The sequence below is a fragment of the Aulonocara sp. 'chitande type north' Nkhata Bay genome, linkage group LG15 (assembly GCF_057382095.1).
Source record: "Aulonocara sp. 'chitande type north' Nkhata Bay isolate Kocher_YH1m ecotype deep benthic linkage group LG15, A_spYH_male_GT1.1, whole genome shotgun sequence".
NCBI classification, from domain to species: Eukaryota; Metazoa; Chordata; class Actinopteri; order Cichliformes; family Cichlidae; genus Aulonocara; species Aulonocara sp. 'chitande type north' Nkhata Bay.
In genome coordinates, this window is record NC_141358.1 from 27384591 (window position 1) to 27409206 (window position 24616).

The 24616-nt window shown below is 42.2% G+C and overlaps 1 protein-coding gene across 3 annotated transcripts in view; it reads right to left on the reverse strand.

Moving 5' to 3' along the window:
* Positions 1-12043: 12043 nt before the first annotated feature.
* Positions 12044-24616, reverse strand: part of LOC147313266 (pleckstrin homology domain-containing family G member 3-like) — a 29814-nt gene continuing 17241 nt past the window's right edge. For 2 of the 3 annotated variants that reach the window (XM_086265312.1, XM_086265313.1), the window contains 11 exons: positions 22632-22763; positions 21820-22002; positions 21633-21725; positions 21460-21546; positions 21346-21379; positions 21146-21247; positions 21034-21066; positions 20619-20629; positions 17357-17458; positions 15711-17169; positions 12044-14824 (listed from right to left, as the gene is read on the reverse strand). In XM_086265312.1, coding sequence (XP_086121438.1) covers positions 13953-14824; positions 15711-17169; positions 17357-17458; positions 20619-20629; positions 21034-21066; positions 21146-21247; positions 21346-21379; positions 21460-21546; positions 21633-21725; positions 21820-22002; positions 22632-22763 — 3108 coding nt within the window. In that variant the 3' untranslated portion in view covers positions 12044-13952. Of the gene's footprint in view, positions 14825-15710; positions 17170-17356; positions 17459-20151; positions 20407-20618; positions 20630-21033; positions 21067-21145; positions 21248-21345; positions 21380-21459; positions 21547-21632; positions 21726-21819; positions 22003-22631; positions 22764-24616 lie in introns of all 3 variants that reach the window. The other variant, XM_086265314.1, reaches the window with a different exon arrangement.

Consider the following 24616-nt stretch of genomic DNA (forward strand, 5'->3'; position numbering starts at 1 on the left):
AGCATCAGTAAATTATAATATATAGAGAGAAAACCTTTTCTTTTTTTATTCTTAATGCATGCCTCCTCTATTTTTGTTAATGGTGGAAGTTCAGCAATCCTTTGCAGTTTCGATGACAAATAGTTTTTCAATTGTAAATATTTAAAAAAGTGCTTTGGGGGTATTAAATATTTTTTTACATAACTGATCAAATGTGAGCAGCATGCCGTCTGCATATAGGTCTTTAAAATTTTGAATGCCTTTATTTTTCCATATTTTAAATCCTTCATTACTTTTACCAGGCGTGAACTTTTCATTTCCCCAAATAGGGGTAAATTGCGAAAGCGATGGAGGATCGCCCACATATTTATGAGCTGCATGCCAAATTATAATTGTATTTTTCAAGAAAGGGTTCCTTGTATTTTTTCTTAATGTCTTTGTCACGGCTGGGGTAGCAGTCGTGTTGTGGAATGAAAAGGACCCAAAATGCAGGCAGCTGACTGATGAAGAGTGTGACGTTTATTTACAAGTGGCAGTGGCAGAAACAGACAACGAAGCATGAGAAATACTAACAGAAACCTAAACTGGGAAAAACTAAAGAGCAAACTTGAAATCCTCAGCAAACGGGTTGAAAGGCAGAGAGACGCAGACCAACGAATAGGACACCAAGAAACGCAGACGAGCCAACAACGAGCACAGACCGACACCCACTGAATATACATACACAAGGTAATCGGGTAATCACACACAGGAGGGGAGAACAGCTGATCCTAATACACACGATGGCTGTGTCCCAATTCAGGCTCTGCACGCTTGAAGTACGCATTTTAAGTGCGGTTACGTCACCGCCACGCGACGACGGCTGTCCCAATTCGAAGTGTACTTCAGATGCATACTCCAAATGCGCCGTCAATTTCCCCAAATATCAAGCGTGGTCCGGTGCACGCTTCATGGTCCCATATATCCCACAATTCATAGCGCGGCGGTGGGTGTGGATAATTTTGCTGCAAAATAGGGCTTTGGAGTTGACGTCACGCCGCAGTGCATTGTGGGATCGCGGCGCCATGTCAGTAGGCCAGAAAGCAAAACAAGCGCACAGTGTTGGAGTGTTGGATTCGGGACTGCCAGAACCATGCTCAAAATCAGCGCAAAAGACAAAGGGCTGTATCGCGACTGATTGTGCCCAGACGCCAAGAGACGGTACTTTGAAAAAATTGCGTGCATTGGTAATGTGGACCCATATGAAATAAGGAAGTGGAGTGGAAACCCAGACGACCTACCGCCTTTGTCCTATCCCGATATCTTCGCATACCTTGTCTGTGGAGTCAGCGCATACACAGTGAACCAGTTTAAGAATTATAAATCCCTGGAGGCCCACATCCAATTCACGAACGGCTGGGTGCAAGATTTGTCCATCTTTAAGCCTCCACGCTGCGAGTACGTTGTCGTTAAGACAAAGGTAAGTCGCTTTGAACTTGATAACTTTCTAAACAACTTCCTTGTTACAGTTTTTGATTTGCACGTACAGCCAACCCATCTATATTAGCCTCTGTTAATTACAGGCCTTTTATTAATCCCTGCTGTGGATTTCTGGCAACCGCGCTTAAAGCAAGCACAAGACTTCTTTCGTAAAGTGTGCCTTCCTGAAGTTGTTGGGAAATACTTCTGGAAACAACGTGCTGCTCTAAATAGCCTGTAATGTTTCATGTTGTGCTTAAAGATTGATGACAGCTGTGTGGTGCGATGTAAATAGTTTGCATTTCATTTTTATGTGATTGCTGTGTACATGTGAATAGATCTATAATAAAGAAAAACAAACAAATATACTATTCTATTTTGTTTTATTAAAACAACTTCACACAAAGTACAACTATTTGCAATGTACTGTACATAAAAAAAAAAACAGCTTTAAGAATACTCAACAGGAGCAAGTGTCATTTGGCCCTGGTTTGACAACAACACTGGGGCACATATTAACAAAAACACAGCAAACCTTAACGATCTTATCAAGAAGTGTGGTGTCTTCAGCCTCACATGATAAGAGTAATCGGATTGGCATTGTAGTGTGTAACATTTTGAACTTGTTGTGCAAACTACCTATTACTCGAACCATAGCTGAAGCTGTATCCTTTGTCTGGCCTACTGTCATGGCGGCGGGGGGCGTGGCCCGCCTCCTCTGACATCACGCTCCAAAGCCCTATACGGCAGAAGGGAGCGGCCGAAGAGGTTTTTTTTTTTCCCCCAAACTTTATTGAAATTATAAAGCGAACAGTCAGTCATTCCAGTTCAGTTTGTACAGTAGACATACAAGGCAAATAAAAGTAACAATATACAGTACAATGAAATAAGAAGGATAAATAAATAAAGGATAAAAAAGAAAAAAAAGGGGGGGAATGTGACAGACTTCATAACAACTTTGTACTTGACAGTTGTGACAGCTCATTCGTTGAACATTTCTGAATGAATTTCAATCAATGATAAACCTTTAAGAGAGTTTAAGTAATATTCAATTTCAATCAAAAACAAATTAAATGATGGGGTTGAGTTTTGAAATTTACATTTATGTATATGGAATTTCCCTAATAAGATGGAGCGGCCGAAGAGTGAACTGTCAAAAGTACTGAATATGACGTCACTTATTTATGTGCGAATGTTTAATAATTAAAGTCAGTCATATATCCACAAACACAACAAGCTGAAAGTCAATGATATATGCATATGTGTGTATACATATATGTGTGTGTGTGTATATATATATATATATATATATATATATATCTCATAATAATCTGACAATGCTATAATATTGGCCATGTTATATTTACATTACCACAGTGAGATGACTTTAGTCTCATGAACAACATTAACTAATTGTTATTTACTAACTAATCTTAAATAACTGTTCAGCACAGAAATGAAGCCCAACAATCATGTTTTCCAGTCCTGTGGTCTCAGCCTCAGATACTCAACTAATCAAAGTGATGTCATGACAAAAATGAATGACCAACAAAACATTTTTCTCCTTCATTTCTGTCAAACAAAGCTGTATGTAACGTGTCTCGCATTAGTATCATGGTTGCTAGGCAACCTGAACAGCTCGACGAAGCGTGTACTGTCCCATTTCACAAGCCTCTCACTTCCGTACTTCTCGTACTTATAGTACGCACCGTACGTAGTACGCATAGTGCGCGTACTTCAAGCGTGCAGTCTCTTAATTGGGACACAGCCGATGACTGGAGAACACAAGCTGAACACAATGAAAACAGACACAGACCTTCAGAATAGAACAGGAAATCCAGAACACGGGCCTTCAAAGTAAAACAGGAAACACACAGACTGATTTACAACACAAACACGGGGACATGAACAGAGCACCGAGGACAGACACAGGTAGGGCTGATAAAACACTAAACTTCAGGTTCAACCCTAAACTAATACAAAATCAGAATAAACACAAGGCACAAAATGAACTTCAAGGAAACACAAAACGCTGGGTCAAAATAACCCAGGATCATGACAGTCTTAGTGTCTGAAGAATATAGAAAAGTGTGTAAAGGAAGATCTGGAACAGATTTTTGCTCAATGTCAACTCAGGCTGTAGGTGTTGTTAGGCAGAAGTAATGGGTGGCTGATGTTAGTTGGGCAGCCATATAATACCATCTGAGGTTGGGGACTTGGAGACCTCCTCTTTCATAAGGCAAGTAAAGTAGTTGTAAGCGGAGCCTTGCCTTCCAAATAAATTGGTTAAATAGTTTGTTTAAACTCTCACAATATGAAGTTGGTAGAGGCAACGGAAGTGTTTGGAAGTAATATAAAAATTTGGGTAAAATTGTCATTTTTAGATAGATACAGGCAGGTTTTTCCAACGGTTTAGCATTTCCGTGACCTCTTCTACAAGGGGATCGTAATTTATTGAGGTTATGTCCTTGAGGCTTGGGGTGATCCTAATGCCTAAATATTTAAAGTTGTAGTTGTTTTAAATGGGGTGGCCACCACAGGGCTTCTTCTTTCTTCTTCATTAAGAAACATTAATTCTGATTTAGAATTGTTAATTTTGTATCCTGAAAATTCTCCAAATATTTTTATTAATGTTACTAAATTAGGGATACTATCTTTCAGATTAGTCAAAAAATAATAATAATATCATCTGCAAATAAAGAAATTAGATGGTCTCTTCCTCCAATTCTTATCCCTGATATTCCTGCATTTGCTTTCACAGCTATGGCCAGAGGTTCTATTGCTAACACAAAAAGAATTGGTGACAGGGGGCAGCCCTGCCTGGTTGATTGCTGTAAATTAAAGGGTTTTGATACGTTATTATTAGTTAAAACTTGTGCTGCTGGATGTGTATACAACGGATGTGTCTCGTTTTAACAAAACCTTGTTGATCGTCTGTTATCAAATTAGGCACATATTTATCTAGTCTCCTAGAGAATGCTTTACACAAAATCTTTGTATCACATCCCATAAGACTAATTCCCCTATAAAAGGAGCATTCAGTCAGAGGCTTATTTGGCTTCAATAAAAGGGTTATTGTAGCTAATCTCAGTGAGTCTGGGAGTATTCCGGACTTATATGACTCCTCATACATGTTAAGAAGTGGCTGTATTAATTTATTTTTAAATGTTTTATAGAATTCCATTGGAAGTCCACCAGGACCAGGCATTTTACCGCTATTCAGGTCGTCTATGGCTTCTGACAGGTCTTTTATTGCTAAAGGACTATCAAGGGCTGTTTTATCCTCTTCTGAAATCCTCTTTGAAATTTTAACTGATCAAGAAATGTTTGTGTTTCTCTGTTTCCTGTATATTCAGATTTGTATAAAGATTGATAAAACTCTCTGAAATTTTTGTTTATTTCTAAAGGGTCTGTTGTTATAATACCCGATTTGGACTTTATGTGGGTGATGGCTTTTTCTGCTTGCATCTTTTTTATCCTCCAGGCCAATAATTTTCCTGCCTTCTCTACTTAGTTATAAAATAATTGTTTGGTCCACATTAAACTTTTTGCCACTTTCTCTGTTGTTAATTTATCATACCTGGCTCTTAGAATAGTCAGATTGTTTAGTTTAGTGGGATCATTGCTCTGGTAAAATTCTGTTTCATTAGATTTAATTTGCCTTGATTTTAATTCTTGGTTATATTTGTTAGAGTGAATTGTTAAATGTTGTCATTTTTATGCTTGCCATCTCTACAAAAGGAATTCCACTGTCCCCCTCCCCAGATTCTTGAGGTTCTGGGTGGGGGGCAGTAGTGTTTTATTGCAGATACATCCTATCTGGAAGATCTGTTTCTTGTGATGTTGCTCCTGCTTTTATGACCCTTTGGTCAGCAGGAGGTCACACACACACATTCTTACACACACACACGCACACACACATTCTCACATAACACACACACCACATATACATACAATGCCTTGTCTTAGAACCATGTGGGCATTGCATTGCTGTGATGTGTTTTGTGTGAACTGTTTCTCAATAAAAGGCAGCAATCGGAGGCTGGATTTGGAGTCATTTTTGTGGTGAACACAAACAAGGCCTCCCTTGCGAGTAATCGATCGATCGCTGATTGTCTTGTTTTCTTTCATGATGAATAAGTCTCTAAAACCAGCGGGGCTTGTGGAAACACAGACCCAACAATATTGCTTAATCTTGTTGCTACTGTAGCTTATAATTTCCCCTCTTATGTAAGCTTTAAATGCTTCCCACCTAATACTAGCTGTGGTTTCATCTTTATTTATTTGAAAATATTGATCAATGCAAGTTTCTATAAATTTGACAAATGATGGGTCCTTTAACAAAAATGTTTGCATCCTTTGGGTGAAGTTGATCAAGGTGCAATCTAATTGATAGACATACTGCTGCGTGATCACTAATCACAATGCTGTTATACCAACAGTTCTCAACACATAGTAGTAACTCTGTAGAGATAAGAAAGCAGTCTATCCGCGAATGACTTCGATACGAACTAGAATAACATGAAAATTCTCTGTTATTTGGATTCCTTGTCCTCCAGACCTCATTTATTCTCAAATCTTTCATATAGTTAAAAAGTATTTTTCTAGTCTGGTTATGAGTAGTGTCAGTATGAGACGACCTATCCAGGATAGGGTCCAGGGTGCAACTGAAGTCCCCTCCTACGATATAAAGGCCCTCCAAGGTTGATATTGTGAGAAAAAGATTTTCATAGAAGGATGGGTTATCCTCGTTGGGGCCATAGATATTTATCAGGTTTATTTCTAACATGGAGATACGGCCCTGCACAATTACATATCTCCCATTTGGATCTGTAATCACCCTCGTAGATGAAATGGGATTGGCTTATGTATAAGAGTAATGACTCCTCTGGCATGTCTAGTAAAAGAAGAGTAATATACCTGACCCTGCAATCCTTTGGTTAATAAATGTATCTCTGATGCAGTAAGATGAGATTCTTGTACGAAAATAATTCTAGAGTTAAAATGTTTTAGTTGGTTTAATACTTGTTTCAGTTTAACTAACTTCCGTATCCCCCTAACGTTCCAGGTCGTAATGTTAACGTTCAAATGTTTTCTTTAGTTGTCCTCTCCATAAAATATTGTCAGACTGTTTACTTAAATAAACAAAGTAAAGGAAAAATTGAAGAAGCAGGTTTGCACATACATTCACACACTCACACATACCAGATAAAGAACTTGTAAACAATTTCTGATTGAACATTTGCATTTCCTTGTTGGAAGGAAATGCAAATGTTCAATCATTAGAAGCACCAGTTCCCCCCTCCCTTGAACAAATTATTTGGAGGGCGTTAATCCACATCACTGAGGAGTAACTAGTCAACGCGACCTCTCCAAAACCCCATAAATCAGACAGTGTACACTAACCATATAATGATAGTGATTTTTCCCCATAATAAAGTAAAGTTTACCCTTGGTAGGACAAAACAAAACAAAACAAAAAAGACTTAGAGCTGTTAATATATAACCCAAAAACAATTGCGATTAAACTTAGAACGAATATTTATGTTAACATAAGTTCCACATAAATTCGAGCTCAAAATTGTATCTGTCTCTTATCAGTGACTCAATTACTGGTCGGTTATGTTGAAGCAGAGGCAGTCTTATGGAGTGTGTTAATGGTTAACCTATTATTTAACAGACTCACTGGTGATGAGCATCCTCTGCTGTTTCCTTCGGCAGATTCTTGTAGAATTTTTCAGCTTCTTGAGGTGTTGAGAAGAGGTGGCTCTTTCCACCGTACAGGATCCTGAGTTTGCATGGGTTGTGCTGGAATCCCAGCCACTTAGGTAGCATGATGTTAATAAAGTCGAAGAGTGATTGTTGCCCCTCTGCTCCCTCTTTTATGCCGAAGAAACTGCATTTCAGTACGCTGTATACTGTGTATGTTGTTGTACTGACAATAAAGACCTCGAATCCTGAATCTTTATAATACTGGTGGTATAATACTGGTGACAGTGCAGAAAACACACATTCATCTGATTTTCTTTTAAGGCCCCACAGAGTTGAGATGTACAGGGTGGGCCATTTATATGGATACACCGTAATAACATGGGAATGGTTGGTGATATTAAAGTCCTGTTTGTGGCACATTAGTATACAGTAATATCCGCCGAAGGGATGTTCGACTAATGCTACTCTCCAGTGACATGCGGCGAGTGCTACGCTGTGGGCTCTTGCTGAATGAAGCTAGGTCAACCACTGATGTTTCTTCATTAGTGACAGTTTTCTTGCGTCCACATTTTGGCAAATCCAACACTGAACCAGTTTCACGAAACTTAGCAAGCAGTTTGCTGACTGTAGCATGGGAGATGGGTGGTCTCGTAGGGTGTCTTACATTGAAATCTGCTGCAATGACCCGGTTACCGCGTTCACCAGATATCAACACAATTTCGATCTGCTCCTCACGTGTTAACCTCTTCGACATGTCAATGGCTGTGAACAAAGAGAAACTTGTAAATAACTCATGAAAGAATAAAGTTACATCGAAACCAAGCACACCATTGTTTTTCTTGTGGCATTACCAATACGTTCGATGTGTCACATGGCCCTCTTCCTATTGAAAAAACAAAAGTTGTATCCAAGATGGCCGACTTCTAAATGGCCACCATGGTCACCACCCATCTTGAGGAGTTTGCCCCCTCACATATACTAATGTGCCACAAACAGGACTTTAATATCACCAACCATTCCCATGTTATTACGGTGTATCCATATAAATGGCCCACCCTGTACTTTTGTATATTGCATTATAGTTGAGCTGTGTAAGTCAGGCTTCCACATGATTCCTCTGATATTATCTGTCAACGTTGGTGAGTTTGGACAGTTAGTGAGGAGTACTGTCACTGTGCTTGTTTTTATTACTAAATCATTTAAAATTAATCAATCTATAGCTCTAGTTTTCATGTTTTGATATTATTTGCTTGTCATCCTGTGAAACAATTGATCGTTCAAATACCAGCTATAGCTGGTCCAGAACCAGCAGAACCAGCCCTCAGTGAGTTTGTTTCTGGGATGAATTTCTGATCCAGCACTGATTCTAGCAAAGTTTCCCACCACAAGGTCAATCTACCCACAGACTTACTGCACGATGAGGCTAACAGATGCCTGTGTTAGGCCGAGACGCTCTGTGGAGGACAAATCTACTTTCTTACTGATGTCTTTTCAATGCTGAGCATATTAGCCTGTACAAAGGGAATAAATGGGCTAAACTCCACTAGAAGCACCAAATCTGTGCCATCTAACTGGCTAGCTGGAGGCAGGGCGACTTATACTATTGTATATTCAGTAAAAAGGACTAGATGTTACAGTCCCTGTTAGTGCATTGCTTTAAATGGGGAGACTCTTGAGGAATGGCTGTTATGAGGAAAGGCAGCCCAGAACCTTCACCAGTAGGCTGAAAATAAAACATTTCATTTAGTTTAAAGGTTTATGTGCAAGACAAAAACTGAAAACACTGAAAGTCACAAATGTAATGTGCATAAAACGAGAATTCAAACGTGGTGATAGCGCCAGGTGCAGATGTGTGTCACAATAACTCTGATTATCAGGGCTGAACGGGACAGGCGAAAAAACCCCCCAAAAAAACAAAAACAAGAAAAAAGAGAATAACACTGAATGTATTTAAGCATTTACAGAGCTTGTGCAAACTGCTGGATTAACCAGTACAAAAACATGAACGTTACTAATGCTGTTACTTTAGGGCAGCTGGGGTGTAAACTAGGGGTGGGTTTTGATTATCGATTTATCAATTAAAATCAATTCTGACTTGGATAACGTGATATCAATTCATTAAAATCCTGAATCGATTTTTAAACATAAATGTATTTTGCCTAAAACGCCAGGATCTCAGGTTAAACCTCACAAAATTTCTACAACCACCAAACAGCAAAAACAGTAAATGAGAGCAGGTACATGGATTCTGCACAAAGACATAAACACAAAACGCGGACCCAACGCTAAAAATCTGTTTTTTGCATTATTCGCTTATTTATTAGCAGTGTTGGGTAAGTTCCTTTAAATGATTAACTTAGTTACATTACTAGTTACTTCTATCAAAAGTAACTCAGTTACTTCAAGTTACTTGTTACTTTCAGAGTAACTAGTTACTAGGGAAAGTAACTTTGGTTTTACTCAGAATTCTCTTGTTAATGTGTTGCTTCCGTAACTGGATACCCAACAAGATTACCAGTCCTCTAGCTTGTTACTCGCCACAAGTGCACTGTGCCACCTACCAATAGAAAGGAAAAAATAATGTGCATATTTCCACGAGAGAAATCCCACGCCTGGACCGCCGTTGACTGTGCCAGACCCGCCCCTACGCAGTTACCAGCTGTCAGCTAAGTAAAAAGAAGATCCTGGTGTTATTTGTCTCTCTAAAACAGTTCATAACTTCCCTTCAGCTCATTCATGTCACCCAAAAGGTAAACCTATTTCTCCATCACCTGTTCAGCTCTGATGATTCAGTAAGGACATCTCCTGGTCTCCTGGGGTTTGGAATATGGGGCCTCCCTGCTGCTGCGGAGTCGGAGTGGTCTGTTTCTCCCCACCCCAGGGAAAAGGGTAACACCACCTGGGTCTGGGTGCAGCTTCCCCCTCCAGGGGCAAGGGTACCTAGACCCGGGGCTTAGAGTACGCTTGGGGAGTGTGATCGTGTGTACAGCGTCTCTTTATGTCTGTCTCCACGTTGGGTGAGTGCTGAGTAATTGCATATGAGAGCATGAGGGTGGGAATGGATGTTTGTATCTGTGTGTGCCTGTTTGTCTTTGTCCATATGTCAGGTCGGGTATCAGACGCCACCTCTCTGGGGACATCTCGGGCCCTCCAAGGTTTGGAGGCCTATCTCCCCCCACCACTTCCCCTGCCAGTGGCGGACTTCCTCAGACATCGGTGCGTTGGTGGTTCTTTGTGTCCAGGGATGGGCGTCCAGGTACACACCGGCTCACTCCTTGGTGGCTGCTTGTTGGGGCTCACTCGGGCCACTTCGGGGGTGGGGTGCCCTCGGCCTCTCGGCCTGGGGCTTGGTCACTCTGGCACCGCTGGCTGCCGGTGGAGCTGACGGGCACGTCACTGCAACCCCCCTTGGCTTCTGCTGCTGAGTGAGTCCTCATCTGGGACTCTCCTCAGCTCTTTCTGGGACAGTGGCGCGGCTGCCCCTCTGTTGGTCTTCCTTGGTCTCTTGTGTTCTGGGGGCCTCTGGATGTCTGGAGTTTTGATCGCCTCCATATCTGCTTCATGCCCTGGAGGACGGGGCTGTGCCCCCCCCCCACACACCCTCTAGCAGATCATTACATGAAGGAACCTTTTAAAAACAAGCGCGTTCATGCTCACAGGTGTACACACGGGTGCTCACACACACAAACTACACCCTTTTTGGCTCCTACCTCAAAGCACACTGTGCGCTGTCGATCTTGCATGCTGCAGAATGTTTAATATTTAGTATTTACTTTTTTCTTTCTCAACAGGTGATCCAGGTGATTGATATATGTATTTTTTTTGTCTGCTTATTTTGTTGTTTTTTGCCCTTTATCCCCGTCCCTCTTCTCTGCTGTTTTTCTTTCCCTCTTTCTTTCTCCCTTTTCTTTTCCTCATTCAAGTCTGTCCCATATCTAACAAGTGAAAATGAAAAATAAAATAAACAATAAAAGGTGAATCAAATAGATATTACGGCAAGGCTGGGATGGTCCATTTGGTATAGTAAATCCGTTGGGCATCTTTCTTCCCCTTTAGACAATAATTCTGATGGCAAAAGAACCAAACGGGACAGGCAAAAAAAACAAAACAAAAAAAAAACAACAACTTTGCTCTGCTTGTCTTCGTTTTTGACTGCACAATATTTTTAAGGTCATCTGATATAAAAACCGAGACCAGGAAAACCGCCTTCATGTTTTTCCTGTGTTTTATCCTCAGTTACTTTGCAACAAAGGCATCTGCTGTGATGCTTACACCTTTGATAAAGTCTCACAAGTATCAGCTTTCTTTTTATCTATAAAAATATAGATATGTACTGATAAGTACAGAATTATAATATTTCTGACTGTCTGAGGCAAAATTTCCCCTATTCAAATCGAATCAAATCGATTCAGGACCTTGTGAATCGGAATCGAATCAATTCTAGAAATCAGTGACGATACCCAGCCCTAGTGTAAACCTTACACACTGGGTGTGTAATAAATGTCTGTACAGGCTTCTTTTACAGTATTGATGACAACCACCATCATCATCGCGGAGGGATGACGCAAAGTAATTGATGATGGTTGTCATCAATTACTTTACGTCATTCTATCATACTTAAAAAAAACAACACAAATTTAACATCAAATTATGGCGTGCACAGTGTTTATCAGCATGATAATTCTGGGTGAGTAATGTGAGAGGAGCAGTCTGAGCGCTAACGTTAGCTGGCTGCACGACTCTGAGCTTCTTCAGTATGAAATCGAGCCTGCATCCATCAACCAATGAGCAGAGTCGTTGTGACCGACAGGGATGCTGCAGGAAGAGAACTGTGTGCATGACACCAACACATAATACTGTGTACATGTAAAGAATGTACGCGCTTTTTCTTCTATATTTAGTTTTAATGCAGAACAGACGTCATACAAACACATTTGTAGACACACACGCACACATTTATAGAAAGACAGGTGATGTGTTTCTATTTACATCTGATCAAATAAATAAGGAGTAAATGACATCGTCACATTACTGTTGACAGTGGACTGAGGAGCAGGATATGCAGGTGGGAAGTCACATGTTGAAATCTGCCATGTGCCTCTGAACAAAGTGCTAGCAGCAGAGTCCAACACATGACTTATTAGGAAAATATTGACTTACATAAAATATGATGAAATACAACAAGGCACAAAAACTGAAATTCCTTTAAATATCAATTATTGAATAAACTACTAATGACTTTTACAGTTGAATATTTATGATTGTTAACAGGAAAAAGAGAACTTGGCCAAACAAAAAAAAAATCATTTGTACTTCACTTATTTACAGTTTAGTAATTACTGGACAGTTAATAAATCCATCACCTGTGTTTATTTATTTATTTTTTCTAATGAGGCAGGTTTGGGGCTCTGTGCACTGCTCTGGCTGTCGTGAACAATTACTCGTGGTTATGTCTTTAAAGTTCTAGTCACTGGAAGGAACAGTCTGACTTTAACATGGTGACCACAATCAATCAGTGTGACTGGAAGCTGATGATCAATAACTGACACTGTGTGCAGGTATCAGGTGCGTTCATGTTGGCTTCACTGAACCGTCTTCTAGTCTCAAAAGTCTGAATCTATAGCAGGCGGATCCGGGAGAGGAAGTCCTGATCGTGACGAGGCCTCTCACCCCAGCCCTCAGTCACGACCAGCTTGGTCAGCTCCTCACTCTACTAGTTACCAACTCACAAAGTGCAGATCACACAAACTCTGAGGGGCTTTTCCTCTTCTTTTGGAGCCAACACATCCCCCTACAGACAGTCTAAACGCAGCCAGTCACAGAGAGTTCAATATAAAGTACCGCTCCTTTAAAGGACGGTTTGGTCTTTGTGGTTGTGTGTCACGGAGGGATTAAAGCTGCCTTCATATCAAGCAGACATTAACACAAAGAACAATCTGACCTCACCGAACGGTGGCGTTACCAACACCCCGCTGCTCCGGGTGGTCCAAATACCCCAACCAAGCTCTGGTGATTCAGAGGTGACTGTTCAAAGACTCATTATCACCAAGGAATGGGTGGTCTCTGATAAAATCACCATCAAACAAGTGAAATATGAAGGCTGTAATTTCTGCAACAAGACCTCTGAAAACAAAGAGGTGAGTCTGGTGCTGACAATGTAGACCTCCATATTTTTAAAATCCAAAAATCCATATTCTGAAATTTAAAATCAGTGATCGAGTGCTGCAGTAATTCCAAACGACTGCATCAGTCTGACCTCTGAGTCACAGGAGTTGGGGCTTCAGGGAGGTCAGGTGAAGAGGTGAAATGCTTGGCACACAGCACACACTCAACCTGGTCGCTTTTTACACCGGGAATGAATGTGAGTTTAGTGGTTAGTCCTCTCACAGTGGAGCTTTAAAGTTTAAGTTTAAGTGGCTGCAGTTTGGAGCTTTAAGCGATCCCTTAGTGTAGTCCTGATTCCACCTGGACAGAAAATGATGTAATAACCCTGTGTAAAACATGGCATCCTGCACAGAAAGGTGCTCCCATCAAGATTTCCAATAAGATATTTACATTTCTCAGATAGAATTCTTTCTGCTAACTGCAGACTTTATATACACATATGATAACTTCTTTGTTTTAATATTTCACCCCCCTGAACATTTGTGCCATTACCACATGCTAGAACAGCTTTTCCTTTCATGCTCACATAAATTAAATAATTATGTCATCATTAAAACTTGAGCAGCTTGTCATTGTTACATCTTTGGTTAGAAACTGAGAGTCGTAACATGTAGAGGAGAGCTCGGACAACTCTCTCTTCAGCTCAGGCTCTGAAACCTTTCCCTCAGGTTCTTCACGATGCTCTGCTGACCTTCCGCCTTCGGTCCTGAGGTTGATCTCGTTTTCTGGGAAACATCTTGATCAGCAGACAATGCTGTGGACTTGTTCTGCTCGGTTTTGGCCTTCAGTTCCTCCCTCTGTTGGTATTCGTCAGACTCCTGGTAGGCCCGGCACCGGTCGATGACAGCCATGATGGAGATCTTCTCTCTGCTGGTGGGTGAACGGATCTGGACGTAACTTTCATCTGTTTTGTCTCTGGCTGTTTCTTCTGGCTCTGGAAACTTCTCCATGACAATGATCTTGTGTTCGGGGTCGTTTGTTAGGGGGGCCTCAGCTGCAATGTAGTAACCGTCGTTTGCCACCTGGTCCTGGAGCTTTTGCAACTCACTCATCTGAGATTCACTCAGCCGAGGATCCAGGGAATTGGCTCTGAGGAGCCGTCTGCTGCGTTCCTCTTGGCTGGCGTTTCTGTGAGGCCTTTGTGAAGAAACCCTTCTGGGAGCTTCATCAGCGAGGAAGCAGCCTGAGGAGCAGCTGGAGTGCCTCCTCAGACTGCTGTCGAACTGCTCCGGGATGGATCGACTTCGACTGACTGCGCTCTTCTGGGAGCAGCTGTTGGCGGAGTACTTGGAACGGAGTTCCTGGACATCGGGCCAGTTGAAGCCTTCGAGGGGAGGAGGTGGACTGAGGGGGCTGCGAGAGTGAGGCCGGCCCGAGGAGACGCCCCTGGAGTTTCCCGCTGAGCTGGAGGTGAAGCCGAGGGTTAAAGACCTCACGTGGTTTACGGGACTCAGCGGCAAAGAAGTTGCCTGCTTATGAGAAACCAGCGGCAGAGTCAGGCTGGATTTACCTGCCAGAAAAAAACAAAACAAACGAAACATATTTAAATCACTCTTAAATTTGATCGTTACAGTGTTCCGATAACTGACAGAAATGATTAACAAAAGCCGTAATAATCCATAAACATATGTTTGGCTTCTACATAAATCAAACAATGGTACCACATGCAGCTGTGATATTTTACTTCAGCTTCAGGAAAGATGGGCTCATCACTTTAGGCTGTTCAGATTATAATCTGCCCCTAAGCAGCGCATTTTACCATCTTTACCTGAAGGTGGCAGTACAGTGTTATAACTACATGTGGTACCATTGTTTTTTTGTTTTTCTTTTCATGCAGCGGGTGCAGACTAAGCATGTGTGGGCAGGTTGGACTGATCGGTTGCTCAACAGGAAATGGTTTATTTAAAGAAGCAGAGTTTGCTGAAGGCAGGGCAGGCTCAGGCTGAGCAGGACTGAATATATACCCAGTTTTGCAAACACACAGAACAAACATTTACAACAATTAATCTCTTAACATCCAGCAGGTCATCGAGCCCGTGCAGGACTCAGAGTATGGTCAGGGTTAACATCACACTTTTCCCGTACATGGTATATAAAAAAAGATACATTTTTAATCCAGTCTCTCCTTTGTGTTATCACCTTACAGGTGTACTATCTGATTTTCTAAATTAGAATTTCATATAAAATGGATAGGTTGACGATCGATAACCCTAACTGTACCTCAAAAGGTCACTGATGATCTGGTGAATGTCAAGAAGTCAAAAGAGAATTAAATACAGTTTCTGAATTGCGTTGATTGAAGATTTAGTGGTCCTATGGTCACATAGACAATCAATAGATAGATTTCCTTGAGGATTGCTGGTTTGAAATGTTAAGCAGTGTGCAAAGTGACGTACCCGAACCTTCCCTCTCCTCTACCACACTGGCTAAGCTCTTCTTTCCAAATAGGAGACCCTGACTTCGCTGTCGGACCATCGGACTGGAGGTTTTGATTCGCTGACTGTACTGACGAGCCAGGTGGAGGACTTTGCTCGCCATCTTGTCCACTTCGACCACCTGGTCTGAAGCGCTACTGGGGTGGTCCTTTTCTGCCTCCACCTTCAGCTGGTTGACCTGAGGCACTGGAGCCCTGAGGACAGCAGCCTCTTCCCCAAACATCTTTAGCGTGTCCCTCACGCTTCCTGTCCGGTTCACCTCCGAGGCTTTGGGCTTGAGGGGCATAGGGCTTGTCAACTCTTCTTTGATTGTTCTGAGATCAGAAGCTCTGCTTTCTTGGGAAGAGTTTTTGGTTGGGAAAGAAAGGCCGGAGGTTCTGGAGGTTACTGCAGCTTCTTTGGTTTGATCCTGCCCTCCATCTTCACTCTGGGATCTTTTGATGTCTCGCTCCATCGCCTGCCAGATCTTAATCATTTCAGATGAAGGTTTGAAGTCTTCATCATCAGAGAGATTATCCTGCACACTTTGAGACCTGGACCCCTGGCTGCCTTCTGAATCTTCTGGATCAGTGCTTCTTTGTTCAGACTTCAAAGAGTCCAAAGAGCCACTACAGCCCATAAGATCCTGGGTGTTTTGGGGTAAAGCAGAGTGTGACTCTGCATAAGTAGGGTCCACAGTGGAGGTGGAGGAGGTCGAGGTGCTGTTGAACCGGCTGACGGAGCTCCTGACCAACCCAGATGGTATGTATGTGAGGCTCTCTCTGCGCCGAAGACTGAAAGTGGCATCTTGGTTTTCAGCATTTTCATAGTAACTTTTGATTTTCCCAATGAGCAGCTGGTCCTGCATGGACAGCATGGAGTCCCGTCTTCGCCTAATGCTTCGGTCGCTGTCAAAGAGACTGTCATCTCGAGGAGACAACATGGTCAAATCGGACCCACCGAAGGTCTCTGCAGGATCGGCAACAAAGCTGCAGAGCCGCGGAGGTCGGTCGTCTGCTTCGGCACTCAGGCTGAGGCTGCTGCCACTCCTGCTGGGTAACCGAGGTGAAGGACAACCGAGCGAGCGGGCGTCATCCTGGGCCACGGTGCCTCGCTTGATGCTGTTGGTGAAGTGCTGGGCGATGGAGCTAGCTTTGTCCAGGACGGAGGACGGGAGGATGCTGGTGGCTTCGCCTTCCTTCTCTGCTGTCTCCTTCTCGTTGTCCTCATCATCAGAGGACTCCCCACTGCTCAAGGTCTTCAAATCTGAATCAGGTGTAGCTGAGGATGGCTCCTCTGTGGGTTCTGGATCTACTTCAGGTTTCAGGTTGTCTGAATTTCGACAGGAATTGGAGATGTTGGAAGGGGTCGGATCAGTGAAATGTTCTGGTTCTGAGATTGGTTCAGACATCTTCTCCTGTGGTAGCTTCTCTACTGCTGGCTGGACAGGACAAAAACACAGAAGCAGTAATTAGAGGTGGGAAATACAGCCATGATGCAAGAGATTACGACCACCTGCAAACACCCCCCACCCCTCAAAATCAACAAGCACTGACAGCCCAGAGATTGGGCGATCTGGAGATGGAGATGGCCTCACAACTGCAAGTCAGCGACTGAGTGTTACTTACCTGCTTAGGTGTCGGCTCGGTGCCACCTGGCTCTTCTTCTTCAGGGAGTTGTCCATTTTCTTTGTTAGAGTTGTCTGAAGAGACGCTGCCTCCCTCTGTCTCCTTCAGCAAAAAACAAACAGAACAGGAAGTCAAGAAATGCTGGAGGAAAAGAAAAGTTTTTATAATATGATTTAAAAAAAATCAAACCAAGAAGTCATTAGTGTCGTTCATGGAAAAGCTTCTTACTCGGTTTTAAAGAGTGTTTGTTATTATTGTGTGAACTGAACCTTTATTTATTACATGATACAGAGCAGCCATCAATGCAAATCAATGCAACAAAACTTTGAGAGGCAGCAGCAAATGTCCAGTTCATCCAACCACACCTAGAAACACGGAATCACCAATCGTATTCATGCTCACAGCACTAAAGACAAAGATGGATGTAAAGCTGCAGGACGAATGTTCGAAGAAGCTCCCAGAGGAAAAAAAACAACAAAACAACAACTTTTAAACTTTGCAAAGATAAAAAGCCAAAATCAGTCAAAGAGCTGTTCTCATTCTTTAATACGACAGGAACAGTTTTTGGGAAGTCTTTGTTTGTTTGTTCTCCAGAGTCGGGTGTTTCAGTGCATACAGACAACCTTCGCTTAGCAAAAACATTTGATCCAAGAAAAACTGTCAGTGTGCCTCATTAATCTGCTCACATTTCACATTTCTGTTTACAATAAACAACTTCTAAAGTCAATGTCCCCAACTGAAGGAGGCACTGAAGGAGGTACTGACGGAGACACTGCAGGAGGCACAGAAGTCAATGAGATTATTTCTCAGTGTGAAAATGTAGAGCACTCGTGTTGTTGGAAAACATAACAGAAAATGCTTTTGTGGTTAAAGGAGGTTGTTTTTCCCGCTGCTGTGGAATAATGTGCACGCCCGGGATTGCTACAATACAGCGCTGGTGTCCTGACCTGGTACTGATGTCATTCAGACATCAAACTGATGTCATGATCAACAAACCAAATAATGTTCCAGACACTGACCACAGTATGGCCTTCAGTGAAAAGATTACGGTGGGCAGCTGGGTATTTTTCAGCTGAAGCACTTTGCATGAGGTATGTGGCATGGACCTGTTCTTTATTTCCACCTTTGAAAAGCAAACATGGGACATAATATTTGGGCAGCTGGCTCAGCGACTTTGGGCTGTACAGACACTGTGAGCTGCATTCATATCAGCAACCAACCTAAAAACAGGACCTGGTTGCTCACGTCCTCACAGAGACTCTCACAGACTTCTTCCTAAGTTACACCTGTTGGTGTCATGGTCCTGGGTCGTGTGACCCAGTGTGTTATGTTTAGCCTATTTTGATGTTTATTGTTTGTTTAGGTTCTCTAAGGTAGTCCAGCCATTTGTATATATTACCCTTGCATTAAGTCTCCCTTGCCCTTCGTGTGTTTATGTCTGTGTGTCTTGTACTGTCAAGTTCATGCTGTCAGCTATGTCATCTCCCCTGTACTAAGTTTCCCTGGGTCATGAGTCCTGTCTGCGTGGTTATGTTTAGTTCTTGTCGTGTCTAATTTCCATGTTTCCTGTTTTACTTTGTAAGTCTGTATTCATTGTCAGTGTATTCAGTTGCACCCTCCTGTCCTGTCATTAGGTTCATGTGTGTCAGCTGTGATCCCATGTGTGGCCACTTCCCCTGATCATCCCTCATGTGTATTTAGTCTCTGTGTTTCATGTAGTCTGCGTCGCGTCATCTGTGTTATCTCCCCTACCCCTTGTCATAGTTCCCCAGCCTTAACTAGTCCTAGTTTGTACTTTGTTTAGCCATAGTTTTCCCAGTCTATGTTCAGGTTTTCCCTCAGTTGCTTTGCTGCCTTGTTCCTTAAGTCTTCGGCCCTCAATAAAGGCTCGCCTTCTGTTAAGTCCGGTTTTGTGTCCTCACCTCTGTTTGCTCTTGGGTCCTCCACTCACTCCACACGGTCTGCCCCGGCGGTCCGTGACAGTTGGTGTGTGAATTAGCTAACCAACTAGCCATCAGAACAAGAGCATACTGCTTGTTTTTAAGTCTCTTATAATGGATTAGAACTAGTAGAACGCTTAGGTCAGGTGATAAGTTGCTTCTGATTGTTCCTAGAAGCAGACTAAGACACAGAGGTGACCGGGCCTTTGCGATTGCTGTGCCTAAACTTTGGACCAGTCTGCCTCTTCAAATTAGGATCTCTCCAACACTCGACATTTTTAAATCCCGTCTGAAAACACATCCTTACTCCCTAACTTTTAACTGTGACTGAGTTTTTGTTTTGTTCTCGTTGTGTCTTTGTTTCACTTTTTAGTTTGTACAGCACTTTGGTCAACTGTGTTGTTTTTAAATGTGCTTATAGATAAACAGATTGATAAGATTCACAGAGGTTAGGACTTTAGAGATGATGACTGAGGTCATGAGTGCTCATAAAACCTCAACATCTTTCTGATTTGATATATGTGAGGTTTTAACAAAGCTAGCCTAGCAGTTTGCTGTTGCTTCCAGTCTTTGTACTAATCTAAACTAAACCTTTTGCAAAGAAAGTGACCCATCTGAAACAATCTGACTGAAGGAAAACAAAAAACAATGAATTTCATCCAAATATTGTCAGTTCCTTTAAACGCTGCCCCATGTGGTCACCCTGCGGTAGTTAAGTGTGTTGAACCCAAGCATGCAGCTCGGCTAGTGTTAGATGCCCATGAAGCAGTTACTTTGAGCTCCACAGCAGCATCCTTGTAGCGCATTACAGGGGCTGTGGGTGATGAAGACTGGGCTGGCACCGGAAAGCCTCACCGTCCCCGCGGCGGAAAAGAAGGCCTGGACAGTGACGTGCCAGCAGGAGATGGCAGCGAGCACGGAGCTAGCAAAGTCGTCTACCTGCTTGTCCTCCAGCAGAGCATCATCCAACTGACCCGCCTCTTCCACGCTGCACAGCAGGCGCTCTAGCGAGTCCTTCCTGCTGCCGAGCTCCGCCTCCTCCTCCGTGACAGACTCCCCCAGCATGCTGCTGCTGACGGTGGCCCGCAGAGAGCGCCTGTCATCTGAGCACTGCAGGACGTCACACACTATCATGTTTCTGCTTCCTAAAACTAAAGTGTGGCTCTGATAGCAGGACTGAGCCTCAGTAACCCTCACCGAAACATCGCTCATAAGAACACATCAGAAAGTTCACAGAGTCATAAACAGAAGAAAACAGAAGAAACAGTCTTTAAATCTGAGCAACAGCAAGCAGGCGTGTGTTCAATGAGTTTGGGTCTTACCTCCAGCAGCGCTGAGAGTCCAGCAGGGGATTCAGCAGAAGAACAAGAGCAAAAAGATTTGTTAGACACAACAGCTTTACCGGTTAACATCTGCAGCTTTAATCAGCCCAGAGAGCAACAGGCCTCAGAATCCTCACAGTGTTTTCTACCATGCTAACCCTTATTAGGTCCACAGCGGGTCAATCTGTTAGAGTCCAGACATTTTATTGAATTTTGCCCGAAATAAACATCTGCAAAATATTATAAGAGATAACCTAGAGGTCCAAATGCATGTCTGAGAAGGAAATCTAAAACCTGGGCAGAATACAACCTAAACAAAAACGTTCCAAGAGAAACTACTATGAGGACAAAAGTCACAAAAGTGGACATACTGATCAAAGATTTATCAAAATCGATTTCAATGAAATGACTTTACCTTTGTTGCTTTTCAGGGTTTGTTTGATTGGCTCTGGAGAAGAAACAAAACTGGTCGTTACACATCAATAACAACAAGATACCTTGATCAGTAATCCAGGTAATCTGATTACCTGACTGTCGGCGGCCCTGACGAGCATCTCGTGGGAACTCGTCAGAGTGGCAGGATGTGGCTTTCTTCAGGCGCTCAGGACTGTAACGGTACTTGGAAGGATCTACAGGGAAGCAACAACAACACAGAGGAGCATTTCATCACATCCTTATTAATCTTTGCTTTTATTAATCTTCTACAGCAGAAGAGATGTTTACTCACAGATGGAGTCCATCTCCAGGATAGCTTCTTTTGCCTGAAAGACACAACTAACCATTACTGGTGTCTGCACTGGTCACCTGGAGCGAAATGGGTGAGTATACTGATGCTTCTGACCTTCTGTGGGATGATGGCTTGGTGGTTTTCCACAATGATGCGTTTGATGTGATGAGCCCAGAGCTTCTTCTCCTCCACCGTCTTAGCCTGAAACATTAAAAGACAAAAACACGGAGTGAACTCCGATCCTCTCAGGCTTAAATATGTTGGCTGGCGGGTGGAGGTCGACTCACCTGGACGGTGTGAGGCTGTTTGGGGTTTTTGTAATGCATGACGCTGAAACTCAGGGAGTCTTTGGCGTTTTCGTTGAGCGTCAGTGTGGAGCACTGAAACCAAGAGACAGAACTAAGAATCAAACCTGCACTTAAAACAAAGACCTGAAAACCTGCAGCTCTTAGATGTTTGTCTGCTGCCACTCACAGAGATGTGCGTCTTGTAGACATAGTGCTCGCCGCGACGTTTGGTGATGAGCAGCACCCGGTCAAAGAGAAAGAGCGTTCTTTCATTTCTGGCTCGATGGACCTTGAAGTTTCCCTCCAGAACTAATTCTCCGTATGTGGTGAGATCAGGACCTTTCCAGTTTAGCAGCAGTGACTGAACCTCCTGAAGAACCAAACACAGAAACACTCAGACACTCCAGCCTTTGGTTGTTTTGGTTTGTTTTTAAGGAAGGAAGCCCTGAAACAACTTTGTAGAAAAAGAAAGTTCAACCTTTCCAGATTTAATTTCCTTTATCAGAGCAATTCAGTGCAGGGCTTCCTGTTTGAAAATGTCACCACTGGGAGCAAACTCTCTCTAAACTGTCACAAGATGTCAGAGCTAATAAATAGTTCTTATCTGGGACACGCCTCTCTTACATTTACCTTCTGATAAGAACTTCATCTGCACAGCCTAAAAACAGGAATGTATTCATTTAAAGTTATTTTCTATAATAATAATAATAATAATAATAATAATAATAATAATAATAATGTATACTTTATTGATCCCAGTGGGGAAATTCCTCTTTGCATTTAACCCATTCACCATTGGGTGCCCGGGAACAGTGTGTAGGGACGGTACTTTGCTCAGGGGTACCTCAGGGTAGCCGTTCAGTGGATTCAAACCCTCAACCTTCCGATCGTGGGGCCGCTGCTCTACCTACTGAGCTATCCCTACCCCAATATTTTCTTTTCACTTTATAGTCATAATTACAGTGTGTATAGAAAAAACTTTGTTTTGCCATTAGTTACCTGGAGTCGGACAGCATGTTCGTGTTTTCTCTTCATGTCATTAATGTACCATGCCACTCCCGTCATAGTGTAGAGAGCCTCCTCTACCACCTCATAACCGTCATCCTCTGGGTCAAAATGCTTCTCTATCTCCTAAAGAAAACCATTACAAACACCAACAAATCAGCATAAAGTCATGTTCAGTTTAACCCGTTCATGCATGAATTATGACAACCTCAATCTGGATATTTTTTTTAAGTATTTTTATTCATTTTTAGGCATGAAAAAAAATAATTTTGAACTTCATTATTTTTTAAACACTTAGGTGGACAACTGTGTATGGAGTGACACATCAGTGTCTAATGTAGTGGTTTATGTGCAAGTATACCATCAACACTGACACAAATACCTGAAAACAGCCTTTGGATAGCTGTCCACTGTAGTCACCACTATACATGAAAAGGTTAAAACATACAATTTTATGCAGATGATACCAATTTATTTATGTAAAATGAAAGAGACACGATCACGCTGTAGCTTCAAACCAAATAACCAAAAAGTCTGACAAATATTCCCCAATACATGCTTGAAAGTATATATAGTCTAAAAAATAAAAGAAGACTCCCAAAAGGTTGATTCTGTTCATCTGGACGTTTTCAGTGGGAGAAATCATCACTTATCCAAGTGACTTCTTCAGTCTCAGCTGACTGCAGGTTTCCCCAATTTTATAAACAGTACATTTGCACAATAACTGAAATGTTCACTGAATGAACAATGGGCTGTGAGGTCAGTTCGTTGATCATTAATATGAAAATTGTCATGACCATGGATCAACAACCATTAATCAATGAACACTGATCAAAACCTATTGATCAATGGCCACAAGTACCATTCACAGAGAGTTCGGGAATGGCTGCAATCACAGCATTGTAAGATGGTGACAGATGTACCTTTAGGCCCCCTCCTCAATTCAGAGATGGGCTTTCCCTTTTCATGTGGCCTCCTTGACTCCCCGCTCAAACCAGCATTCCTCCCTGTCCATGATGTGTACATCCTCATCTTTTTAATGAAGACTGAAGGAGTCTTCATTAAAGAGACTCCCTCTTATTAGATTATTCTGTTATTATATGTTACCTTATATATGTAATCAAAGTAGTTGAATTAGAATACTGCTGTAGATCATATTATACCCTTTAATATAGAGTGTGTGAGCTGTATGTAGTTTAGTTCTCATTATACTTTTGAGTTAACAGAACATATTCACATATTAGTTCATTAGATAAATGTGCATCACTCTGTATCCTTGATCTGCTGGGAATGTGTTACACTGTTTTCTTGACATGTTCTATTGTTGAATCATGAAGAGAAGGAGACTCTGTGTCTAAGACAGGGGAGATAGACAGACCACATTCCATACCCCCACCTTAGAAAGCAGAGAAACAACTGCCGAGGTCATAACTTAGGCGCTGTAACGGAGAAAGAATGTGATGTTTTGGCTTTTACGACTAGATGGGGGCCACTAGAGACTATAAAAAGCTGAGCAACCCGTCACCATTTTGAGACTTGCTGTGACCCTCTTCAGGCATGTCTCCCCATCATGATGGTCCTTATGCTCTTAAGTGTTGAATTGTATGGAAATAAATGATTGTTGATTGAGCATAAATACACCGAGTATTGTCCTTCCTTCAGCCCAAAGATTCAAAGAATTGGGAGATTTCAACACTCTCAACCCAAACGAATCATCCACATCTGGAAGTTTTTTCCAAATACCGTGGATATCCACTCAAAATTCACTTATGTGTTGCTCATATAGTTTTCAGTTAGTTGGCTAAAAAAAAATATAACTAAGAAGATAACTTCTGCTTTCACACCAGGAAATGTCTGAAGACACTTTAACTCTGACTGATCCTCCGGGAATGTGTGTGTGTCTTCGTGTGAAATGTGATGTAAACGTGGCCTTAGACATATTTGCTTCATCTCAGTCCTCTGGTCTATTTCTACAGGTT